The 26,516-nt window shown below is 39.4% G+C and overlaps 2 protein-coding genes across 2 annotated transcripts in view; one reads left to right on the top strand and one right to left on the bottom strand.

The window, feature by feature from the left end:
• The window catches only part of LOC131695552 (uncharacterized), a 51,885-nt gene extending 39,773 nt beyond the window's left edge, over nucleotides 1-12,112 (top strand). The window contains exon 2 of the mRNA XM_058984076.1: nucleotides 10,105-12,112. Coding sequence (XP_058840059.1) covers nucleotides 10,417-12,066 — 1,650 coding nt within the window. The 5' untranslated portion in view covers nucleotides 10,105-10,416 and the 3' untranslated portion in view covers nucleotides 12,067-12,112. The remainder of the gene's footprint in view (nucleotides 1-10,104) is intronic.
• Nucleotides 12,113-23,440: 11,328 nt separating this feature from the next.
• On the bottom strand, nucleotides 23,441-26,408 carry LOC131695549 (uncharacterized; the record flags this gene model as incomplete). Its single annotated transcript, XM_058984072.1, has 2 exons — nucleotides 23,441-24,298; nucleotides 24,504-26,408. Coding segments are annotated over 2 exons (2,763 nt in total), but the record flags the coding sequence as incomplete, so codon positions are not given.
• Nucleotides 26,409-26,516: the final 108 nt, after the last annotated feature.

Below are 26,516 nucleotides of genomic sequence, written 5' to 3'. Positions count from 1 at the left end.
AATTTGGCTTTCGCAAAGGCAAAGGGACGAACGATTGCCTTGCGTTGCTCTCAACCGAAATTCAATTGGCCTATGCTAGCAAAGAGCGGATGGCATCAGTGTTCCTAGATATTAAGGGGGCTTTTGATTCAGTTTCGATCAACATTCTTTCAGAGAGGCTGCACCAGCACGGTCTTTCAGCGACATTAAACAACTTTTTACTAAACTTGTCGGAAAAGCACATGCATTTTTCGCATGGTGACTTATCGACATCACGATTTAGCTACATGGGCCTTCCCCAGGGCTCATGTCTAAGCCCCCTGTTATACAATTTCTACGTCAACGACATTGATGAATGTCTCGACAATTCCTGCACGTTAAGGCAACTTGCAGACGATGGCGTGGTGTCTGTTACGGGACCCAAAGCTGTCGATCTACAAAGACCATTACAGAATACCTTGGACAATTTGTCTGCATGGGCTATTAAGCTGGGTATCGAATTCTCCACGGAGAAAACTGAGCTAGTTGTATTTTCTAGGAAGCGTGAACCAGCACAACTACAGCTTCTATTAATGGGTCAAACTATAGCTCAGGTCTTCACAGTAAAATATCTCGGGGTCTGGTTCGACTCGAAAGGTACTTGGGGATGCCATATTCGGTATCTGAAACAGAAATGCCAACAAAGGATCAACTTTCTTCGTACAATAACCGGAACGTGGTGGGGTGCCCACCCAGGAAACCTAATTAGGTTGTATCAAACAACGATACTGTCGGTAATGGAATACGGATGCTTCTGCTTTCGCTCCGCCGCGAGCATACATTTCATCAAACTCGAAAGAATTCAGTATCGTTGTTTGCGTATCGCCTTAGGGTGCATGCAGTCGACCCATACGATGAGTCTCGAAGTGCTGTCGGGCGTTCTCCCGTTGAAAAATCGATTTTGGGAACTCTCATATCGATTGCTCATTCGATGCGATATCTTGAAGCCGGTCGTGATTGAAAATTTCGAAAGGCTTGTTGAGCTCAATTCTCAGACCCGTTTCATGTCCCTGTACTTTGACTACATGGCGCAAAATATTAATCCTTCTTCTTACAATCCCAACCGTGTGCATTTCATAAATACTTCTGAATCTACTGTTTTCTTCGAAACATCCATGAAAGATAAGATTATTGGAATTCCGGACCACATACGCCCACAAGTGGTTCCAAATATTTTTTATAATAAATTCCGAGAAGTCGACTGTTCTAAGATGTTTTATACTGACGGATCAAACATCGAAGGGTCCACTGGCTTCGGTATTTTTAATCAAAAGTTCACCGCCTCCTACAAACTCAGTGACCCCGCTTCAGTTTACGCCGCAGAGCTAGCTGCTATTCAGTATACCCTTGGAGTCATTGACACATTACCCGCAGACCATTACTTCATCGTCTCGGATAGTCTGAGTTCTATTGACGCTATTCGCTCGATGAAACATGGAAAGCATTCCTCGTATTTTTTTGGGGAAAATACGGGAGCTACTGAGTGCTTTATCTGACAAATCTTTCCAGATTACCTTGGTGTGGGTCCCTTCTCATTGCTCCATTCCGGGCAATGAGAAGGCGGACTCCTTAGCTAAGGTGGGTGCCATTGAAGGTGACGTTTTTGAAAGACCTATTTGCTTCCATGAATTTTTCAGTATTACTCATCAGAGAACCCTCCAAAGCTGGCAAAACTCGTGAAGCAATGGGGTGCTAGGAAGGTGGCTACATTCGACAGTCCCTAAGGTATCGACGAAACCTTGGTTCAAGGGGATGGATGTGGGTCGTGACTTCATTCGTGTGATGTCCCGACTCATGGCGAACCATTACACGCTGAATGCACATCTCCGACGTATTGGACTCGTGGAGAGTGGTATCTGCGCTTGTGGCGACGGTTATCACGATATAGAGCACATAGTCTGGGCGTGCACCGAGTACAGTTTCGCCAGGTCTCGGCTTATGGACACCCTCCGGGCCCGAGGAAGACCACCCAACGTCCCGGTTCGAGATATGTTGGCCGCGATGTCCTCATATGTCCCTTATATACCTATATATATATATATATATATATATATATATATATATATATATATATATATATATATATATATATATATATATATATATATATATATATATATATATATATATATATATATATATATATATATATATATATATATATATATATATATATATACCTATATATACCTTCGTAAAAACCATCAATATCCAACTTTAACTGCCCCTTTTTCCTTAACATTCTCAGAAGCGCTCTCTTCCATCTGTACCATACACCCACGATGGTTTAATGCGACTCCAAGGCGACACAAAACATCCCTGTCGAATGAGCCAACAAACACGGGACCTAACGCACGAACATCACACGCACAACTCGAAATGTAGCCGATCAACATCTGAGCCGCACTACGAAATCGTCTGGAGAAACCCCTGCCATCTTGAGAACGACCACCCGGCGTCCCAGTACATGATTCTTCCTGATGAAGGGCACCCTGATTCTGTAATCCATCCGTTGATCTCCCGAAGCCTGAAACTGAAATAGTGTTCTCCCCCTGCCATCTTTGTCCACCCTATTTCCCCTGACTCTTATACACAGAAGTAACACCCCTCCCCCCCCCCCCCCAAATATCTTCATGAACAATTTAGCTCTTCTTGCCTTTTCTTGTTTTAACTATTATATTATATGATCTCGTTGAAAATGCCCAACTCTACTACCACATAAAATAACTCTAATTAATGTCCCCGAATCTTTACAAAATTTAATCACGCCCTCTAATTATTTCTACTTTTAAGATAGTCGTAAAAATTTTCCCCCTTAGTTAAACATTATTTGCTCCAATAATCTCATTGCTAAAAATGTCAAACCATATTGCCATAAAAACTAAATGACCCCCCTAATCTTACGAAAATTATATTACCCCCTTGTGTATATGTATAGCTATAAATTAGCTTTAGTTTAATTTCAAAAATGAATATGTAATCCCCTAGTTTGAAGTAATTTAAAGTGTAAAACGAAACAAAATTGGCACCTTTAAGCTAACGCAAACCTGCCTTATCAAATAAACGAATTGAAAAAAAATACTGCGTATAACAGTTAGGAAGTATAGTATCTAAAGTATTAGATATGTGTCTTGGATAATAAATATATAACGCCTATTTTTGTATCTAAATATTTCATGTAATGTTTAATATGATTAGGAGGAAAATTAAAATAAAGCACACGTAAATTATTTTCAAACGGTCTAAATAAATACTTAAGCTTTAATACGTAACACATGAACACAAAACATTAAATTACACACACGTTAGGAAAACAGGAAACGCTCGGGACTGGGAAACTACGGGAAAGCATGAAGTAAAACCAAACGGAGAGGAAAATTGCTAGTGAGAGGGAAGCTACTGGGTTAGGATAGAAAGAATGCGAATCACTTTTGTTTATTTGTTTATTTGTTGTACCGTCACCAACAGACAGACCAGAATCACTTTTGCTAAAGACTCAAGAAAGGCAGACAACAAAGTAAAAAGAGTAAGAAGATAGACAGTTGGAAATATTTTTATATCGTAAAGTTATAGTGGAGCAAATAGAGGAGTGATAGAAAGTGAATTAAATAAATCCCGAGAAGGAATCAGGTATGAAATAAAAATAAGAGCAAACCTATAAGATTTCCCTCCCTCGTCAATATTATCCGCTTGCAGGACCCATAAAATTAGATCCTAAAGCCATCGGAGTGGCGTATTGTCCGAGGCGTGGTGTCCCTTGAACGGCCCGTCATTGATAGTGGCACCATCTTCGCTAAAAGCCCGTCAAAAGCGCCCATGATCACACTGAACCAGCCACGAGGTTCCATCGAGACCTCCGAGTCATCAGCAGGTAGCTGAGTCCAGCCACGAGGTGCCAGAGTGCCCTTGAATCGCCGGCCTGTCGCCGAAGATCAACCGCAGTGATCGCCTATCGACACGCCCGCCAGAAAGTGGTATCGCTGGTCGCATCGGACCCCGCCACCCAACAGCCCACGTGTACCATCGCCACACCAACAGCAGACAATCGCAGCAATATCCCGTCGTCGTAGCCATCGCAACAGCAGCCGACCGTTTCCCGCTTCGCCCCAGCGTTCGCCGGCCGGCCGTATACACACCTACACTCACATACCAAAATTGTAAGTTACAATAAATAATTTTAAAAAAAAGTGAAAAGACCGTGTTTGTTTTCTGATTGGGATAGAGTGACATTGAGCCGACCCTGAAGCCTCCGTGCCTCAAGCTCGAGCTAGCCAAGAAAAGAGACCTTCGGAGTACACCCCAAACGGTCCACGTGGCTTAACCAGGGACTACAGGCAATATAAGTCGCGACCCCTTTGGTCCGGCCAGTAGCAACGTTCGCTTATTGTATGTGTTACATCTATTAATCTCATACTGTATGTTAATGCACTTCATTTTCGTACCATGATCAGTATATTTGTAGGTTTACATATTGTATACACTACATACTCCATTTTTTTATGTATATTTGTTACGTATACACTATTTGCGTTTTTCAGGGAGGAAGACTTCCACTCAAAACATTCATTATTAGCATTTTTTAAATATTCTAAATTGTATGATGTTTCCACATTCAATATACTCATTTTATTATACTATATTATATTATATGTTCGTTACATCATTTTGAATTGCATTATATTCTATTATATGATATATTTACATTACAAAACAAAGGAAATCGCATAGGGGATGGGAGCTTCAGGGTATCATACAAATTGAGGACTAGGCGAAGGAACGTGGGTAGCCAGCCTGAGTCACTTGAAGGAAACTTTAGAAGGTCCGATAGGAGTTTGACGCACCCTTCTCCAAACAAACCATCAGGTGGGTTCAAGCACGTATAGCGATTTTTTTTACCCTTTCGATGGATATTATTGTTGGAAGAGGATCTTTCCATCGCGCGAAATGCGCGTAAGTGTCTCTGTTTACGAGTTCGCCAAAACCCCTTTTGTCCCCTCTTCATTAACAACAGTAATATAAAGGTTAAATGATAAACTATTTCGGAGCTGCGATCAGTGTACCCGTATACACTGGAAAAACCTTGAGCTGATGGTGGCTATATATCACATCACATCACACCTCGTGTTATAAGCAATCGGCCGCTTCGGTGGATCCATAGGCACTCTACAGCATATGGCCAGAATAAACCGGTAGACAGATGTTGCAGCAAATTCTTACCTCTTCGACTTATGTGCTACTAAATTTAGTTATAAGTTAGCGTTTCGAAATTTCTAACACGCCAATAATAAGTTTCTTAATCTGTACGGTATCTGCCGAAGATCGAATAACTAAATAAATTTCACCATGAATTTGTTGTACAGTAATGTTTCGATTATATCACTATGCGTTTATATCAATACTCGTTTATATCAACCTCGACTATATCACGGTTTTGTCTCGATTATATCACGCTTTTTGAAAACAGACAAGGCCTACTACGTTGTCACCCAATTAAGCCACATATTATGTTCTGATACTTTTAAGATATTCTTACAATTGCTTATTTACATGTAGGGAAATGAGCCTATTATTGGCTTTCGAACTATTTCGTTAAGGGTTTATATATGATGGGGTCGGTCAAAAAGTCGAAACCTTTTTATTCTTTTATCTTAAAGAATAGATTCTAGGAATGAATCTGAAATCTTTTTAGAGGTCTAAGTAGTAGAAACAGTAGTTCAGTAGTAGTTTTTGTTTTAAATTCTTCGTAACTTTATTGCCGTTTCCTTAAGAAGGCGTCTGGTGTAGCGGGTAAAAAAACGACTTCATTTTTATTCGCTCAATTGTTAGTTATCCGCAGGAAAATCTAACACAATGATGAGAAAAACAAAATAGGAAAGATATGGTAGGTATGCCGAGATATGGCATTTTCTCTTGAATGGATGTGAAACCTTTTCTTTTGGAAGGATTGAATATGGGACTATTTATATGGATGTTGAAACAACGAGAACTGAATCGTAGTCCCTTCGACTACATCTTAACGTGCCAAATTCCTTGAAGTTTAGATTTTGGTGGTTCAACAATTTTAAGAAACGGTGCGAGATACGTAAAGGGAAGCTATGTGGAGAAACATTATCCGCTGATGCCATACCATTTGATCCAATGCGTTGAACAAAGATGGCGAACGCTGTTCTAACCAACGGCTTGAAATGGGTAGTATGAAAATAGATACATGGCAAAAATAGGCTCATTACCCTACTATAGTTTATTCTTTTTGACTAACTTTAACTTTTTGTTTATAGAAATACATGGATTAATGCTTGAATGTAATATTTTGTTTTGTTTTGAATATATCGCGTTTCAAATATATCACGCTAAAATACAGACCGACCGTGATATAATCGAAACATTACTGTATATGGGAATCATTTCATTCGATTAGTTATCTCAATGAAGACGTTTGGTTCTTAACTCATCCAAAAAGAACTGCGCATCTCCATCATAAGCATCAAACATTAGAAAACAACTTTTAGGTTTTCAACTAATCTGTTATTATAAAACGGTGAAACTCTGGCTTCGAGAGTGAATAATCCATTAAGTCCCATTAATTCCATTCCGGCTGCGCTTTCCGAATGTAGTATAAAGAGTCTATTTTCGCTCTGTTTCTATTATCACTATTTGGAGCCGTTGGTGAGAGCAGTGCCTGTCATCTTTGTTCAACTTATTAAGTCAAATGGTAGGGCGATAATTGTGCCACTCGATTCGTGTTTTATTTGCATTCAAGGATGAGCATTTCACCGTTATGAGACCATTTTAAATATTATATTGGTTCTCTAGGACGAAGCAATGACGTTGATGCCAATTCATACGCAATCCAGCGTTTGAAAGCCGAATAATTAATTAAATAGTTCAGCACCCTTCATAGTAGAACCAAAACAGGCTCTTTACTCTGATTGGTTTTCAATTATACTACACTAAAGTATCGTTCCAGAAATACCTGGAAATGAAAATAGGTATCTGGTAAATGTTGACATCACACGCAAAATGTATATGCATCATGTATCTCAAATGTGCTAAATACTATGATCCGATTTGTACTGGGTAAACCTGACACATATAGAAACACATACATACACACGCTCGCCAAAACTGTTAGCAGTGTATAGAAATAATAACGACGATCGATCGAGAAGCTATTTGTAATGCAAAACCCATTTTCCGGTTGAATTATTAACTACCTACCGATAGTGTATCTGAGAAGGCCAAAAATGCCGAAAAGGACCCATTCGATCCCGAAACAAATCGAAAGCTTTTTTGCTTGCTACGTTGTTGTCGATTTTCCTAATGAACGAAAAATGGTTTTGTTCCGTTCACTTCCATTTATTATCTAATGCGTTACGTTACCCGAACGAATTTTATTGGAAGGTGTTGTTGGTAGTTTTTACTAACCGAATATCGATCTAAAGGCAAGTATGAAAATGGAAGCACCGTTGAATGAAACCACCTTTCAGTGTATGCTGGGGGAAAGGGAAATTATATTAAATTACTGCAAGAGTAAAAACCCATAGTCATACCGTTACGACACACTACGTTACGCGAGTGAGTGCTGGAACGAATCAGTACAAAGTTGGTGTAATGAACCGGAATGCAATTACTCTTAATAGTTTTCATTCTCAGAAAATTTGACTGACATTTAACAATTAGGAACTGTTTCGGCTGACATATTATTAACTCTGACACTCTTGGGAAAGCCAACTTGGATGACCTGCCCTTTTCGATACGTACTACATAAAGTTAGTTAGGTGTGCTGATCAAATGTGCTTTTTATGAACCTGCTTCAGCAGAGGCAGAAAGGTCCAGGGATGTAGGTGGTCGGGATGCTTATTAAATCTTGGACTTCGAAACTAGCACCGAGGAAATTAAATGTTCGCTTTAGGTTTGCTTTTTTGTATTTAGGTGATGACTTCTAAAACACTTTTTGGTGTCCCACTGAACCAGACATAAATTGGAAGGTACACAGCGGTTCACAATCAACCATCGTTCTGTCCCTGCGGCCTTGCTTCCGGTATCCATCCAACCAACCATATTAACGAGTTGATGCAGAAACGGGCCGGATACAACGAGCAAAATTCTAAACCATCGCTGCTCTGTTCCCCTTTAATGAACCCACTGCACTCTGGAAAGTTGCCCATTTTATGGTGATTTCATTCGTGTGCCAAAACCCTCACCCCACTACTCCCTTCGCCGATCAATGCCGCGGCAGCGAACTGGGCCAATGATGTTTCAGCGTTCTGCCGCTTTTTGTTTCTCGGTTCATCGCCAAATAGCACCAACTTTTCAGACGTTTAGCTACTAAACCCCATCAGAGTCATCACCATCGCCGCATTTTGGTTCGCCTGGTTCGCTCAATGCCACCCTCCGCCGCCGAGCATCCGTGTTCGGTTGGAAGCATCAAGGCGTAGTGCTGACGGGAGGGAAAAATCATCACCTGCAAACCGGTGCCTCTTTGATCATAGCTGAACCGGAAAAATTCCGCTTGGGATCCTGGTTTTCTGTGTACTTTAGTAACTGTACCGCACCGGATGGGCTCACTCCGCTGGTATGTTGGTAGGTATACACCCTTTCTCGCCAGCCTCATTACCGATGTACCCAACAGAACGGGAGTTGTATTCGCAGTTTCCAATTCTGACAACAGTATAGTTTGCAAGTGCCCATTCCCCACGTTGGATTTTTTCGTTCATTTACCTCGAAACTGCTCAACCGGTGCTTCATCCAAACGTATACACAGCCGTTGGCATCCGATGCTGGCAAACGCCGATGCGGATATGATTTAAAGCGGCTACGAGTTTCGGCCTGAGTCGCATGTCGGTTTCTGCAATTGGAAGAGGTATGGCGAATGTTATTGATGGAAAATTGGGATATCTGGTAACTCTGAATATTACATAGGAAAATAATACTCAAGTTCACGAAAAGTTCGTCAGCGCACATTGTTCTATAAATCCCAATTAAAAATAAAAATCTACATCAGTTCAATCTAAGTTTGGACAGAACGAACTAATTTATAAATCTCATGTTCTTATCGAATCGATCTCGTCACCAATTAACTTTCAGCATCTCACGTTGACTTTTGGGGTAAGCTCGAACTGCTAAAGAATGTCGCGCTCCCAAAGCATACTCCCGGTGAACCGCAAAACAAGTGCAATCGTACCTTCTGAAAGCAAACCGAAACTTTTCCAACCGACATTAAATCCGGGAGAAATGTTTTATCGCTTCTTAAAAAGCTACTACTTCCAAACAAGTTCCATCACTACCACGAACGGACTAACAGTACGAAACGATTAAAAAACAGAAATTTATTCAAATTACCACCGCACAGTGAAAAAAACGATCCTCACTGCCAGTCTCAGATCCGGCAACAAACCTCGTTGCACATTTTCACCTCCGGGGGTCTCTGGGTCAAACGTTGCAATCGTGTTGCCAGAGCGCCGGGGATCAGGGAGTCAAGGGGAGAAAACTTTCCTCGACTTTCTCGCTGCGTTCGTCTCACTGCAGTTGCTGACTTTAAGGTCACCACCGTTCAGGTCAGGTCAGGTAAGGTGATTCTGGTTTAAGTTTTTTTTTCTTGGTTTGAAGTAAAGATAAGGGGAGAATTTTCAGACGTTCAGCATTTACTGCTCTGCGTTTGTGTACTGGACGTACTGAGTGTAGAATTGGGACTTGTTAAAATTATTTAGAGAACATTATTCCAAGACAGATGCCCTATGGGTTAGTTCCGTAGTTGGCCAAATAAACACAAATCAAACAAAGGAAATAGTTTCCTCACTTCACTTGTTCCACAGTGCCATCAAATCAACGAACATATACGATTACATCCGACCAAAAATGAGCAATTTTGGTTATCCATGATTTTCCCAGTTTTTCCAAAGAGTAAACCCCACGAGTAATGATTACTGTGTTCGAATTAACAGGTCAAAGTGTATTTTACTTCACTCCGGTTATGTCTCTGACATAACCCACCCATAGTTACTATTTTTACACCCATTTGCTTGAGTCATTGTATACTTTCCTGAACAATATTGGAATTAAAACTGCCTTTTTCGTTTTCTGAAGGTAACGCTTCTCCTGGGCCCCAACTTCAACATACAACACAAAAAAAACATTCCGTATGTTCGTCTCGTAGCGGACGTTGAGACAGCTATAAAAAACAAACCAGAGGCCGACGACATTCGAGCTGAAGTGTCTACAATTGTTTCCAACTACATCAACTACCAAAACCAACCACGAACGAAGGAAGACGAATGGATACAAAAAGACATCGTAAAAAGCCAAAAATATTTGCAAGAGAACCCAAATCTCTATGTGACAAAAGCTGACCAGGGAAATAAAACGGTAATATTGTCAGCCAACGAGTACCACCAAAAAATGACCACGATGTTAAATGATACATCGACCTACAAGCTACGAAAAGACAATCCATCGAATAAAGTGTTGAAAAAGTTAAACACCATAGTGGAGCAGTGGTGGTTAGACAAACACATAGACTCAGCAACCAAGCGCAAACTTAAAGTATACAACTGTAACCCACCGCGAGTCTATGGACTTCCCAAGATCCACAAAGAAAACCGTCCTCTCAGACCCGTTGTATCCACCATCGGCTCAGCAACTTATCGTATGGCCCAATATCTATCAGAAATTTTGAACAATTTGGTAGGTAAAACGGAGTACCATGTGCGCAACAGTTTCGACTTCGCAGAAGAGATATCCAAGGTGAGGGTACCGGAGGGATTTGTACTCTATTCGCTAGATGTAATATCCCTCTACACTAACGTTCCGGTAAACAAGGTGTATGAGTATGTGGAGGAAAGATGGAACGAGCTAGAGCACGAAACGAGCATTCCCTGGCAAAGTTTCAAACAGGCCATGCAGACGGTACTAGAAGCTTCCTTTTTCCAATACGATGGGAAATGTTACGATCAAATATTTGGTGTACCGATGGGATCCCCATTGTCTCCAGTTATTGCAAATATAATTATGGAAAAACTAGAAAAAGATGCAATAGAAAAACTAAAGCATAAAAACATATCGCTCACAGTATACCGCCGATATGTAGATGACTGTTTTTTAGTAGGACGAGAAAACGAAATAGAAACGGTTATGAATGTGTTCAACGGGGAACAAAACAGCATTAAATTCACGGTAGAAAAGGAGCAAAATAATTGCATCCGCTTCCTAGACCTTCATTTGACTAGAGAAGGAGAAAAAATAAGCAAGACGTGGTACCCTAAGCAAAAAACGGGTCGATACCTTGACTACACATCAGAGAGTCCGCATAGTCACAAGAAAAACACTGTCATCGCACTATTTGACAGAGCGCTTAAACTCACAGATGTAGAAAAACGGGAAGAAACCATAAAAGCGGCATCGGACATGTTACGCTGCAACAACTACCCGGATCATTACATTAAGCGTGTGCTTAAAGATCGAGTAGAAATACTTTACAACACCATGCGAACCAGGAGAACAGACGAACGAACAACAAAATATGCAGCGATGCCGTACATCCCCTGTTTGAGTGAGAAGATCGGAAAGCTTCTACGCAAAAATGACGTCATCGCAGCGTACCAGCCGATGGACAAAATAAAACACACAATTTTTACCCGACTGAAGGACAAAATCCCAAAAATGCAACAAACAAATGTTGTCTATACCATCCCTTGCGGCGGCTGTGACAATAGAGCGTACATTGGACAAACATCACAAACACTGGACAAACGCATAACGCAACATAAAAATTCCATACGCACAAGCACGTCGATCACGGGTTTAACTCAGCATGCGATGGAACATGGACATCAGTTTGATTTCTCCAAGACGCGTGTATTGGAGAAAATCAACAACGAAGCAAATAGGCTGGCAGCTGAAACACTACATATAAAAATTCGAGAGAAGAGCGCAGTGAACTTACAGCGCGACGCTGCCGGTTTCTCCTGTGCCTACAACGGCCTTCTCAACAAGCTGCGACCGACTCAACACTACGAGCGAGAGCGACAAAGAGAGACGTCACATACGTGAGGGAAAATATTCAAATTTAGTTAGAACGTGATAGCCACAGTGAGAACATGAGGTGAACGGGTTAAAATGTGAGTGGATAGGTTTAAGAAGATATTCAAATGTAAAATTAATTGTACTTTTTTGATTACTCTTATTATAAAATAGTTCTGAAGATAGCTGAATATAGTAAGCTGAAACGTTAACTACGGAAATGTTTTTATTTTTATCATCACCGAAACACATCAATCATAGCATGTAAACAATAAAGTTATGTTTGTGAGTAGCAGCACATCTTCTTAACGAGACTATCCTCCTCGAGCCGACAGGGGTTCGTCCAAAACGATTTCGTAGTACGGCTCAGATGCGGATCGGCAGCACACCGAGTTGCGCGTGTGTTGTTTGAGAGTAGCTCCCATGTTTGTTGTTTAATTGAACAGAGATGTTTCGTGTCGCCTTGAAGTCGCATCAAATCATCGTTGGTACACGGTTCAGGTGGAAGAGAACATTTCTTAGAATAAAAAGAAAAATCAAAGGAGCAGTTGATGATTTTTAGGAAGATGTTCTACTAACAATGATCGCATATCAGTCCCACAAAGATAGGAAATCCCATAGAAAATGGGACAAATATGCGATCATGGGTAGTATACGAGGGACAAGTAGCGGAGGAGGCTGCTTGCCAGTATATCTGTACATTGGGTGATCTTCCTCGGGCCTGAAGGGAATCCAATAGTTGATGGCAGGCAGAACAATACTCGGCGCATGCTCGGACAACATGGTTCAAATCTACTAGATATCTAGATATCTAGATACCTCTACTCGCGAGCTCAATGTATCGGAGATGGGCGCCTTAGTATTACCTGAATGAAATCCCGACTCACAACCATTCCTCTGAAACAAGATTTCGTTGAAACCTTCGGGATAATAAAATGTAGCTATCGCTCTAACTTTCCATTGCTCCAAGATGTCTGCCAACTTTCTGGTATCGTCTGACGAGAGATGTTGAAAAATTCATTGAAGCAGCTTAGTCTTTCGTAGAAGATACCTTCTAAAGCGCCCCAGTACCGTTTTCACGCATGGGCACACTGAGCCAGGACCAGTAGTTTTTAGTCTAATGAATATATTGTCAGAGTTTCATCAATATCAAAGCGATTCATTACGATATTCTGATTGTCAGACTGAAAAAAGCTTGGCCACACGATTAGGTTTTGTGAGCGGCTTCGATCGTATCTCGTTCAACGTCAAGTTGCTGTTTGTATTGACACTGCTCAGTTTGATTGCTTTTCGATCAGCTCTGGAGTTCTTCAAGGTAGTACACTCGGACCGCTGGTATTTTCACTGTTTTTCGCTGACGATTTTAAACTATGTTACGTAATTCACGATCAGTTCGACTGCCTGGTACTGAAAGCGTTCTGGATACTCTTAACGACTGGTGTGTGCTAAATATGATAGTTTTGTGTATTCCCAAATGCAGTGTCATCAGCTTTCATCGCACTAAAGGGCGAACACGAAATTATTGCGACACCGAAAATGGCATGCCAATTTTCTTATAATGTTTAAAATCAAACCAAAATTTTAGGGTAGTTTTACACATATATTTACTTCAAAAATCAAAAGAAAAGTTAATCGCTGGAGCCTTGGGTGTAAAATTGAACGCATTTTCGCTTGATGCCCTCCATCAAAGTCTTTACAGTGTCATCCGGTATCAGTTTCTCAGTTTTTTTCCATTTTCTTAACATGTCCTTCTCATCTTTGACTGTCTTCTTGCTCTTCCGAAGTTCCCGCTTCATCATTGCCCAGTACTGCTCCACCGGGCGCAGCTCCGGACAGTTTGGCGGATTCATGTCCTTTGGAACAAAATTGACAGAATTGGCCTCATACCACTTCAGGACACTTTTAGAATAGTGGCATGATGCCAAATCTGGCCAAAATAGCGGAGCTTCGTCGTGCTGCTGCAAGAACAGCAAAAGGCGCTTCTCGAGGCACTGAGATTTGTAGATCTCGCCATTTACTGTGCCCTTTGTCACGAAAGGCTCACTCCTCAGTCCGCAAGAGCAGATGGCCTGCCAAATGAGATATTTGGAGGCGAACTTCGACATTTTCTTCTTCTTAAATTTGTCGTCCACATAGAACTTGCTCTTGCCGGTGAAAAACTCCAACCCCGGAATTTGCTTAAAATCGGCTTTTATATACGTTTCGTCGTCCATCACACAGCAGCCATATTTTGTCAGCATCGTCTCATAGAGCTTCCGTGCCCGAGTTTTAGCCGTCGATTGTTGCCGCTCATCGCGGTTTGGGAAGTTCTGTACCTTGTATGTATGTAGTCCAGCTCTCTTCTTTGCAATCTGAACGTAGCTCTGCGACATGCCGATCTTTTTAGCCAAATTCCGGCTTGAGACGTTGGGTTTTGCTTTAATCATCCGCTTCACCTTTCCCTCCGTCTTTTTGTTCTCCGGTCCCGGTTTTCTTCCAGCTCCTTTGCCGTGGTCCAACGTCAACCGCTCCTGGAACCGCGTCAATACTCTGGAGACGGTTGAATGGTGAATGTTCAACATTTTTCCCAACTGCCGGTGCGACAGGTCAGGAAATTCCAGGTGTTTGGGAAGAATTTGTTCTCTCGACTCGCGTTGGTTCACCTCCATTTTCGTTGACTCGAAAAACAAGACTTCGAGTTTGACAGCATGTAAACAATACACATCAATGAGAAAGTATGCAAAATTTGGTTGATTTTTACCCAATGGTAAAAAGGTTATGCCCTGTTGAATGTGTCGCAATAATTTCGTGTTCGCCTTTAGGAAGACCATTCCTTTTTATTATAATATTTATGGAAATCACCTACAACGTGTTGACTGGCTTATAAGCCAACTTACCATCGTCACTTTTCTGCAACAATCGACAACGCCAAACGACAACTGGGATTCATGTTTAAGATATCCAACAAATGTCGTGATCCGTTGTGTTTTAAAGCTCTTTGCTGTTCATTAGCGCGTTCGATGCTAGAATTTGGCAATGTCTTTTGGAATCCTTACAATGCTGTTTGGATCAATAGGATCGAAGGCGTTCAGAGACAGTTTGTCAGGTACGCTCTGCGTTTCTTGCCATGGAGTGATCCGCAAAACCTGCGGCGCACAACAAATGCTGGAAAAATCAGATCTCCCCAAGGCGGCCCTCTATAGAAATACTAAAAGTGAAGTTTGTCTCATTCCTTGATCAAATGCAATTGATTACTCGCCGTTTGGTTGCACGTCCGCCATTGTTATGAAGTAGGCGCAAGGCAATTGTCAGTTTCCGGTGTCAGGCGTATGCATTGACTTTTTGAACAACTGTAGCTTTTAACCCAAGCAAACAGAAGTTCGGATAATACTTTAAAAAAACACTTTAAAGTTCACATAAAGTTCCTAGCGAACTTTCAAGCTGCTCAAGTTTTAATAGAACTGCTTAAGGTGCTATTAGAACATAAAACGCATTGCAAAATTACTTAAAACGAGAAGCTTATGCAGCTCCTTTATATCAACTGTTTGTTGCTTGGGTATTTACTCAAGACGTGCTTACAAAAGTATGAAAGGCTAATTATTGCGACTTTAACACTTCATTTCAGAACTAAGAGTAATATATAGTGATGTATTTGATGCCGGAACAGCTCTAGTATGGACAAACTTTAGCTCTAGTATTTCCATAGAGAGCCGCCTTGGGGAGATCTGATTTTTCCTGCTTTTGTTGTTCTTTTCTTGCATTTTAATTTGTTTATAAAGTGGTTTGCCCGTTTTTGCCCGTTTAAAAGTTATCGGCATTGAAAAAAGTGCTATTTTCCATCAAAAAACGTGAATATCTCCACACATACTAGCGATAGAAAGATTCAGTCTTCGGTATAGTAATGCAGTTTCATAGTCCAAACAATGTTCTAGAACATTTGTATAAAGGAAAAAATCTAGAAGAACAGTTATGAGCAAAAAACTGGTTTTAAGGGGCCTTTCATAAATAATGTCCCATATCTCAAAAAGCTTAAAAGATAAAGAGTTGAAGTCTTCAGATAAAATATTTGTAACGAGTTTCTCTACAACTTTGCTGAAGTAAGTATTTGTCTATCTGAATTATTGAAGAAAATAAATTTCCTAACTCACTATTAGGGGGATTAATCATCAATCCGATAAGACAAAAAGAATAGGAGTTCTACTCCAAGAAACTTTCTCAAAGACACCATATTGCTAAAGTCAATAGTTTTGACGCAATCTAAAAAACCCCCTTTTTACATTTCTTATAAAAGAAATGTATAGAATTCGCTCAAACTTTCAAGATTTTTTCCGAGGCCCGGAGGGCCGAGTCTTATATACCAATCGACTCAGCTCGACGATTTGGGACAATGTCTGTGTGTGTGTGTGTGTGTGTGTGTGTGTGTGTGTGTGTGTGTGTGTGTATGTAACGGACAAATTCTCATTCGTGTTTCTCAGCAATGGCTGAACCAATCTTATCCAAACCAATTTTAAATAAAAGAACTATGAACGCTATTAATTTGTTTTTGATTCTGATGTTTAGTTTCCAAGATATGAATGTTTGAATGCGTAAAAATGGCGTTTTTTGCAGTTTTTTTGAATTATCTGCCGAAATTGACAATATAGATTAACAATTTATATGTTTTTAGACAGCTTTAACGAATACCTTTCGAAACAAGCTATATATTGTTGAAATCGGACTATTATCAAAAGAGATATTTAACATTAAATGCGGACGAAAGATTTTTATCATTTCCCATTGCCAGAAATATGACCAAAACATGTAATCTATTATTAATGATAAAACGGCTTATTTTAGGTCAATAGTATCTTCGAAGAATTTAATGGAGGTAATATGCCCTTTCTTTTGGTATTATGCTTTTGCTGATTAATCCCCCTATGAGTGAGATATTTTCACAAATTTTCTTGGAAGTGATTATATCGAAATGATGTCTTCAGCAAATTTCTAGCTCTTACTTTTGCGAATAACTTTACTAAAGACTTTAAATATCTATTTTGAATACTTTAAAAGTTATGACTTGTTGTTTGTTGATTACTCTTTGTCGCCTATTTATTGTTCAATATAGTAATAATCTATTGAACTAAGTCAAACATTATTTCGATAAAACGAATTTTGTATTTCATTTTTCTATCTACAACCGCTAGAAATAATCACCGAACACTTCCAAGTTGTCTGGAAGGAACTTGATAACTTATCAGTGCAAAAATGTTCATTTGTGCGAACCTTCTGACTCCAATTTTTCTAACTTATGACCATCGGATCGATCTGAAACATATCGGAAAATGAAAAGCGAAATAAATAACTCCAAGCAACGGCGTAGCCAAGAGAAGGTTGTGTTGTAAACATCATGAGGACTTTTGATAAATTGTCGGAAAGGGGTCCTGATACGTAACTGATCTATTGGTTTTGATTTCACAGTTGTCTAATAGCATCAATATCAAATTCCTACCTGAAAACATTCCAATAGAAAATTCCAGAGTTCTGTAATGTAATGTAATGAGCTCGCTTTTGTAGAGATGTACTGTGATAAGGGTCTTTATTTAATAGGAAGCGAAGTTAAAATTGATTTAATGTCTATCAAACATAGAACTGCTCACCAAAAAAATGCATAACTTTCAACATTTGCTAAAAATGTTTTTGCCTTTCTCATTCACTCTAAAATTCGTCAATCTAATCCCGACCCGGAGAGCCGAGTGTCATATGCCAATCGACTCAGTTCATCGGAAAATGTCTGTGTGTGTATGTGTGTATGTGGAAAAAAAATGTGACCTCTGTTAATCAGAGATGGCTGGACCGATTTGCACAAAGTTAGTCTCAAATGAAAGGTACAACCTTCCCATCGGCTGCAATTGAATTTTTTATTGATTGGACTTCCGGTTCCGGAGTTACGAGTTGAAGAGTGCAATCACACAACAAATTCCCATATAAAGTGAAATGAAAAAAATTCAAAATCAAATTTGTATTTTTGATGCCAAATGACTTTATAATGCATGAAACATTGAGATTTGATGTAAACTCGAAAAAATAATGTTTGACAAAAATTGATTTTTTTGGACTTTGGTACATTTTTGCCTTTCTCATATATAAAGGTTATGCAATCACTCTAAAAGTCGTCAATCATACCGACCCGGAGGGTGTATGCAGTGAGGGGTTGCTACTTTAAAATTAAAACTAGTTTAAAATTTCTTAACAAGTTGAAAATTTTTGGCAGGACCCGGACCTCCCGGATCTTTCTCCATGATCCGCCGCTGGTTTCAAGCAATGTTTCAGTATCACATAGTATCTCTAGATCGTGGCTGTCGATCCATTGTACGTATGTGCAAATCGTACTGGACATGTAATATTCATTTCCACCATTGCACTATGGGTCACAGGGGCGGTTTTTTGGTACAAAAATCAATATCTTCCAAACCGTTCATTTTAGAGAAATTATGTCTGAGAGAATATTTTTGGAAATTAAATTGGCTTTCTTTTAAAGTAAAATGTAACTAGGGTGGTCCTCTCGAACATTCTTTTCGAAAAATTATTTTTCGAACGAAATGGTATAGCAAGGTACTTACTTCAGCAAAGTTGTAGAAAAATGTTTTTCAAGAAACATTTTCAAATACATCAAAGTTATAGCACTATCAGTTTTCATGTTATAATTATTTTTATTCTTTAACTTAGGGTGTTTCTGAAAAAGTCAGTTTTTTAACTATAACTTTTTAAGTAGTTCGTTTATCTTAATACTTTCTATGAAGCAATTTTAGTACTTTTCATTGCGCATATTTTTGCTGAAGAATGTGAATCGATATCATTTTTCGTTGTCGAGTTACGATCATTTTTTTAAATAAAAATGATAGTTTTCAATGACCTCTAACTCAGAAGGTTGCAAAAAGTAGCAGCTAAATTTGTACTCTTTCGAAAATGCATAAAAAATACTATCAAATATCTCGAAATCAACTTTAGCTTTTTTGTCCTTCGATGTCATATATAAACAACAACACCACGAGTCGTGACAGTTTAATTGGTATCAATCCCATTCATGTATCGAATCGCAGTAGCCGTCGACTGCTTTGATGAACGCGTGTAGTGCTTTGTATTATTAGTTCCGTTAAAATGGATAAAAGAAAATCATTCGATCTCTGGAAAGTGACCAAAGGTGAAAATAGAAATAAAATAAAGGCTGGGTTTGAGAAAATTATGAGATCATTTGATGTGGGAGAAAATGAAAAAAAAAATTTCGCTCGGAATGCAAAAGCTGTAGCAATTAAAACATGTTAAAGGTTTGATCAATTTTGGAAAGACAGTCATCAAATTGAGACGAAAGTGCTCGATAAAAATTCGAAATATTTTGAGAAGCTGTTAACAGTTCCAAAAAAATGCACTTCCTCCCAAACCAGCATTCACAGAAATTCGTCGCTTACTCAGAACAGAATGAAGGGTAATTTTGGATATTTGATAATTTAAACGCAAAGCTGTTCCCTTGTTGGTAGTTTTTCATAATCTGGTTTATTCCATTTAAAAATCTTACGAGCTAACCTAGCTAACCTGACTTAAACTATTCTATGTACATCAAAATGGGAGGAGTCAGTTACAATTTCAAAGTACATAATTATGTACGGGTAGCGTAAAAAAGGGAAAACAAATCGATGAATAAGTATGGGTACCTTGGTTGCTATCGGTGCTTTTGTTTATTTGTCGCCTCTGCATAATAATGACCTAGTGAGAATGTTGCTATAACAAGTGGTGCGACCCAGAATGGTTTAACTGGAATGCGCCCATCTGGTTATGCAAGTTGGATTTGAAAACGATCGTTCAAGTAATTTACGATCTGTGGGAAAATATGAGTGTGGCCTCGTTTCAAGTGGCCTGACTAAAGGGTATGTTAAATTTGGTTTTTATGACCTGTGACCTGAGAAGGATTCACATTGGTGCATGTAGGGATTGGTTTTGTGGGAATAATTTGTGATGCTAGAAAATAAGTCCGTTACAGTAATCCTTAATTCATTCGCTTTTAAAAGTAACATGCTCTACATTTTATACTGTTTATATAATATCCAAAAAACCGAGTGCATGAATTGTGCTTGAAAAGGAAACTCAATCTTTGGGAAAAGAAACACGATTCAGATAACTATAGCGACGACGATATTGATGATGTTGATGATTGTGATTATAATAATTATGATGATGTCGATTATAGTAAAATAGTTATGTAGAATAGTAAAATAAATATCTGCCTGAGCCTAACGTTTTCAATATTTGTGTACATATATTTGACAAGCTCAAAAAATCATTTAAAAACTCGACTTTTTGATCTAGCAAAGCAGGTGCTAAATGGCGATGACTAGGCGCTTAGCCCATTCATGCCCATGTTGTTTGTGGACAACAACGTTTTTGAACAGCTATAATTTTTGATTGAGGCGAGATTTGCTCACAAAAACAAGTAAGGCTCATTAATGTGAATATTGCTTTTAATTTGAGTATTAACAGTTACAAGGATCAGCTCTAGAACTGAAGTTATTGCAATTAGTCTGATTGGATTCCGATGGAGCAGTGCTGCCAGGGATAGTTTAAGTTGACGACGGAACATGATTTTTTCATATATCTTCGCTATGGTGCAATATTATTGAAAACTGATAAAACTTATCAATTTAGACTGTCGTTGGCTACGTTTTCTACGTAATTGGACTATTGTAATTATTCTAGAAGAATTGCATTGAGCATTACAAGGTAAAAATTGACCAGCTTCTAGCACTGCCATGGAAGCACCTATCTTTATAGAAATAGGCTTTTCGTGTTTCTTGACCCAACCGTTTTCAAGGAAAAATATTTTTGAAACCCTACATGCACTAGAAAAAAGTTGGGAATGAGAGGGTTAAAAACAGCCGTAAGCTGATGTCATTTGATCATAATGTTGATGTCAACATTTTCCGCTGAAGGATAAAAAAGCAAAAGTTGATTTTGAGATACTTTATAGTATTTTTGATGCACTTTCGAAAGAGTACAAATTTAACTGCTACTTTTTGCAACCTTCTGAGTTAGAGGTCATTGAAAACTATCATTTTTATTTAAAAATGATCGTAACTGGATAACGAAAAATGATATCGATTCACATTCTTCAGCAAAAATATGTACAATGGAAAGTACTAAAATTGCTTCATAGAGGGTATTAAGATAGACTAACTACTTAAAAAGTTATAGTTAAAAAACTGACTTTTTCAGAAACACCCTAAGTTAAAGAAGAAAAATAATTATAGCATGAAAACCGATAATGCTATAACTTTGATGCATTTGAAAATGTTACTTGAAAAACATTTTTCTACAACTTTGCTGAAGTAAGTACCTTGCTACACCATTTAGTTCGAAAAATATTTTTTCGAAAAGAATGTTGGAGAGGACCGCCCTAGTTACATTTTACTTTAAAAGAAAGCCAATTTAATTTTCAAAAATATTCTCTCAGACATAATTTCTCCAAAATGAACGGTTTGGGAGTTATTGATTTTTGTACCGAAAAACCGCCCTTGTGACCCATAGTGCATTGTATTGAACTTAACCAGCTATGGAATCGTAGTTTGGACAAATGAGAAAAGCACAATGCACCACTAGGTGGATTAAAACAGGTTTTTATTTTGGGAATGCGTCGAGTTGAGATGAAAACGTAATATGATTAATATCGAGGATAACACTTTCCAGAGAGAAATTTATGAGAAATGACGATTTCCATTCGACTCTAGCAAGTCCTGATCGATTTTGATGAGAATTTGATTTTTGTTGTATGACCAATTATATGTATAGGTCAAATGTTCAAAGACAGTAATTTAAGGTCAAGATAACATCATTTTGAAACCGCCAATTTCGGAGCTTTAGTATCTTCGATGAGTTTTACAAACGTTAAACAGCGCATCATTTGATAAAATAATTTTGACGGTATATCGTCCAAGAAGTATTTATGGTGAATTTTCTCAGGTTAATATTCATGACTACAATAAAGTCTCAACAAATTCGCTAAAGACACGAACTCTGTTACTATTTTCTGAAAAATTAATTCTGCATAATTTTAAAACTTCAAAAATTACGGTTTCGGAATTATGCCGTTTGAACAGTAAGATCGATTTTCACCAAACCCCCACCAATTGTAAAATTGGTATTGTAAAAAAAACGTAAGGGCGATACTTCAATGCTGATAGGTGGGACCGAAAAAGTAAACAATCGCCAAAGGAGCGATACTATCATTTTGTCAATTTCAATAGCAAACACAAATTTTAATTTAATAATTTCAAATACTTCATGAAGTTTTGGGTTTCGATCACTGAATCATGCAATCTAGGATGTAAAAAACACAATAGTTCTTAAATAGGAAATAAAACCAAGTCTGGAAATATTCACTGTTGATTTTCTTTGAATGGTGTCACTGCTAGTATCGCTTTTTTCAAGAAAATGCGTTGATTTCTTAGTTCTCAGTTGCGTTGGAAATTTGAGTAAAGTATAAACTTCAAATCGATTCAAAAAAAATTCGGTTTTTTGGCTCAGTACAATATACATAACCCCTTTTTAAAAATTCAGTTTTCCCACCACAATGCATTTATTGAGGAATTTAGATATTTTATTAACAGAGCATTAGCAATAATTCGTTTGTATGTTTATTTTATGGGCCATTTTTTCGCGCTCCCATTAATTTGGTTTGAGATTTCTAGCACTGATGTTGTCCTATGCTGATTTGAGCGATTCTCTGAGTCCTGCCACTATCCCAGGTAGTATGTGTTATCAAAAACATCGCGAAGCATCAAGTTCTAAATATTCTCAAACAATATAATATCCGAAGAGAGTGATAAGAGTTATAAGAAATGTCTCATCACACTGTTAGGTGGATTAAAAGCGTTTTTGCTCTTTGGGACCACTGTGCGCTGCCTAGTTGGAACCTAAGATACGCCACAGCGGCATACCCCAACTCACTAGCATCTACGAAGGTATGTAGTTGTATCAGTGTATTTGGTCCTATTGACGTCAATGACCGGTATCAACGAGGGATACTGACGTCTTGTGCTTTGGGAAGTATGCGCAGCCATTGTTCCCATTTGTTGTACAAACCGGCTGCTATTTCGTCGTCCCAATCAATAGCGGATCGCCAAATTTCTTGGAAAAGTATTTTGAGGAATACTAGCAAATTCGACAGCAAACCCAGCGGGTCAAAAATAGACATTAACGTACGCAGAACCTCCCTCTTAGTAGGTATGCGTTTCCCTGCGAGGAGGTCAGTGTCGTGTTTTGGGGACAGTTTGTACATGAAAGTGTCGGAGTTCGTACACCACCACATCCCCAGAACCTTCTCTGTGGCCAATTCCGAACCGACATTAAGGCTTTTTAAGTTGGTCCCTTCTTGACGTAAAGCCCGGAGAACGTTGAGTTAGTTGGATAACCAATTTCTAATTTCAAATCCTGCTTGAGCGTGAATAAAACGTACATCTTTCGCTAGTTGAATCGCTTCTTCCTCGGTTTCAACGCTATCCAGCATGTCATCCACATAATGACGTTTTATAATAGCCTCCGCTGCTCTTAGATAATGGGCAGCATACTTATTGGCGTTGAGATTTTTTATATATTGCGCACAATTCGTCGAGCAGCAGGCACCAAAGGTCATAACCTGGGTTACAAATGTACTGGGTGATTGATCGGTATCATTTTCTTTCCACAAGATTAGCTGGCAGTACTGATCTTTTTTCGCAATTAACACTTGTAAAAACATCTCTTTGATGTCGCCGCTAATTCCCACCTTGTTTTCTCGAAACTTGTATAGAATGTCGTTCAAGGGAACTAGTTGGTCGGGTCCTTTCAGCAGCATGGAGTTTAAAGAGACCCCGTTAGTTTTGGCTGCCCAGTCCCATACAATTCTCGTCTTCCCTGGTTTGTTTGGGTTGAATACAGGGAATATTGGAATGTACCACTGGCGTTGTGACCCCATTTCCTTCTTCTCATTTTCCGTTAGCTTCCTTATGTAACTTTTCCGTCGGTAATCATCGATTATTGCACGTACAACAGCTGCTAGCTCCGGTTCCTTCTGCATTCTCGTTTTCAGGCAGTGATGACGCTTTAAAGCAACGGGTTTACTATTCGGCAAACGAAAGTCATCATATTTCCAAATCAGAGGGGTTACATAGTGACCACCATTCGTTTGAGAGATCGTGGCAAGGATCTGTTGAGCTCTTTCGTCTTCCTTCGATAGTAATGGTGTATCCGGTTTCGTAATATTCACGTACGGCTCGTCCTGAAGAGTCATCAGAGCTTTCATTACAAGCGTACGTGTTTATACTACGATAACCAAAAAACGCATCGTTTCGCTCTGACCCCCCATAAACCACCCAGCCGAGTCGTGTCTTTATTGCTATGGGTTCTAACATCGGTCCTTCTCTACCTTTCAAAGGATAACTTAGGTTGGCATTATTGACTCCTATGAGCAAGCGTGGCTGTACATTCTGATACGAGGCTGCAGGAATGCCGCGTAGATCTTGATACTTTTCGCATAATTCTTGCATGTTGACCGTTTGGTGAAAAAGTCCTAAGCTAGAAACGGTGTGAACTCCGTGAAGGTTATAAACTGTATGATGCTCTTCAACGCCGGAGATCTGCATAGAGATATTCATTGATTCGTTCTCCATGCGGTTTGTATTTGCCGTCCATTTGAGACACAGTGGTTCTTTTTCCCCTTTTATGTTTAGCTCCTTTGCAAGTGCCGCATCCATGAATGAATGCGAAGATCCGTCATCCAGAAAGGCATAAGTCTTCAAATGCTTCTCCGGCTTGTACAATATTACAGGTATAACTCGAAAAAGTACTTTATTGGTCGGCTTATAATGGGAATTACATTCACTTTCAGTTATTGTTGGTTCTGCTGAAAGTGAACCATCTCGTTGGCTGTTGTGTAGGAGTTGATGATGCTTGAACTCACAACCGTTTTTCCCGCAAGTTTGTTGTGATCTGCATGTCCCGTTATGCTTCTTGAGGCATTTCCTACAAAGGCCAAACTCTTTGACAGTAGTCCATTTGGAGTTATAGCTCAATTCAGCGAATTTTGTGCATTTTTCGACGCTGGAGCAACTGCCTTTGCACACCAAACAAGACCGAGCCGCTTGCTTTGACAGTGTCGAGATTAGTGGTTGCGATGAAAGTATCTCGTCACCGTTTTCTACATGAGCGTTCAAGAATGTTAAGTTGTTTTTCGTGGGACGATGAGTTTTCATTTCACTGGACAAAGCAGCTAGCGGACCCACTGTTTCTGCAAGCTCATACAACCACGCCGAAAAGGTAGAAAGATTTGTGCATGGCATGTTGCGCCTGTATCTCGCCCATTCGAACTTGATCGATGGAGGAAGTTTATCAATCAGTTCACGCATCAGAGCAAAATTGTACATATATTCATCCAACTGGCATGCTTCAATCGTTGCACACAAATTTTGTACAGCAAGAGCACACTCGATAATTTTATCCAGTTTATCAACCTTTGGCGCCGGTGTAGAACTAATTTTTGCCATCAAATTATGTACGATAGCCTCAGGATTTCCAAAGCGCCTTTTCAGCGTCGAGATGATACGATGAACATTGGACGGGTGCATCAACGTACACTTAACTGCTTCGTGCGCTTTACTGGTTAGGCATTTCTGCAATCGCACCAGATTTTCCTCGGGAGTGTATCCACACATGTTTGTGGTGGTAGTAAAAGATGACAGAAACAATGGCCATTCTTCTGGTGCTCCACTGAAGGTCGGAAGCTCCCGAGATACTGCTTGTCGTGCCACAACTTGACTTCGTGTTAAATTATTAATATCGTCTTCTTCGACGGGAACCGACGCATAATCGTCATTTATTCTCATGCGTCTCATTGCCGGTAGAAAGTCGGATTGATTCGGTGGATTTCGGCGGATAGACTGGTATGGATGCTGCTGTCGCTGCGGTTGTCGTTGCTGGGCGCTGGATACAATTCTGAATGGAGTTTTCTGTAAAGGGATGTTTTGTGTTTGCGGGACGATGGGGGGAAGTACTTCTAAGTGCGCTTCACGCTGCAACTCGGGATATTGATTTATATTCATTTCATCATTTATCCAGTTTTCTACCCTTTTATTTGTTTCCTTTTCATCTTCTTCGACATCAATCGCCGAGGATATTTCGCTGTCAAGTTCCATCAGTAAGTTGTATCGCTTAAGAATATATTCACGCCTCTTCGCATCCTCTTGTTCTTGCAACTTCCTCTCTTCATCTAACATTTGTAATTTCAAATGCAACTGCCTTTGCTTGGTGGACGTCTTCGATACTCCAGAATGCTGACTCGCTATGTCCTCGAAACCTTGCTTCGCGTTGTTTCGAGCTTGAACGGATGTCAACTGTTGCGGTTTGTTCAAAATTTGTCCAGTTAACGGTACAGTGCCAGGAATGATGGTGCTAGACGCAAGGGGTATGTCCACGATCGATGTAATCGGCTGATTGAGAGT

This window comes from Topomyia yanbarensis, unplaced genomic scaffold, assembly GCF_030247195.1.
Source record: "Topomyia yanbarensis strain Yona2022 unplaced genomic scaffold, ASM3024719v1 HiC_scaffold_42, whole genome shotgun sequence".
Classification (NCBI taxonomy): domain Eukaryota; kingdom Metazoa; phylum Arthropoda; class Insecta; order Diptera; family Culicidae; genus Topomyia; species Topomyia yanbarensis.
Note: the sequence above shows the minus strand (reverse complement) of the source record. Positions and strands in the feature narration are given on the sequence as shown.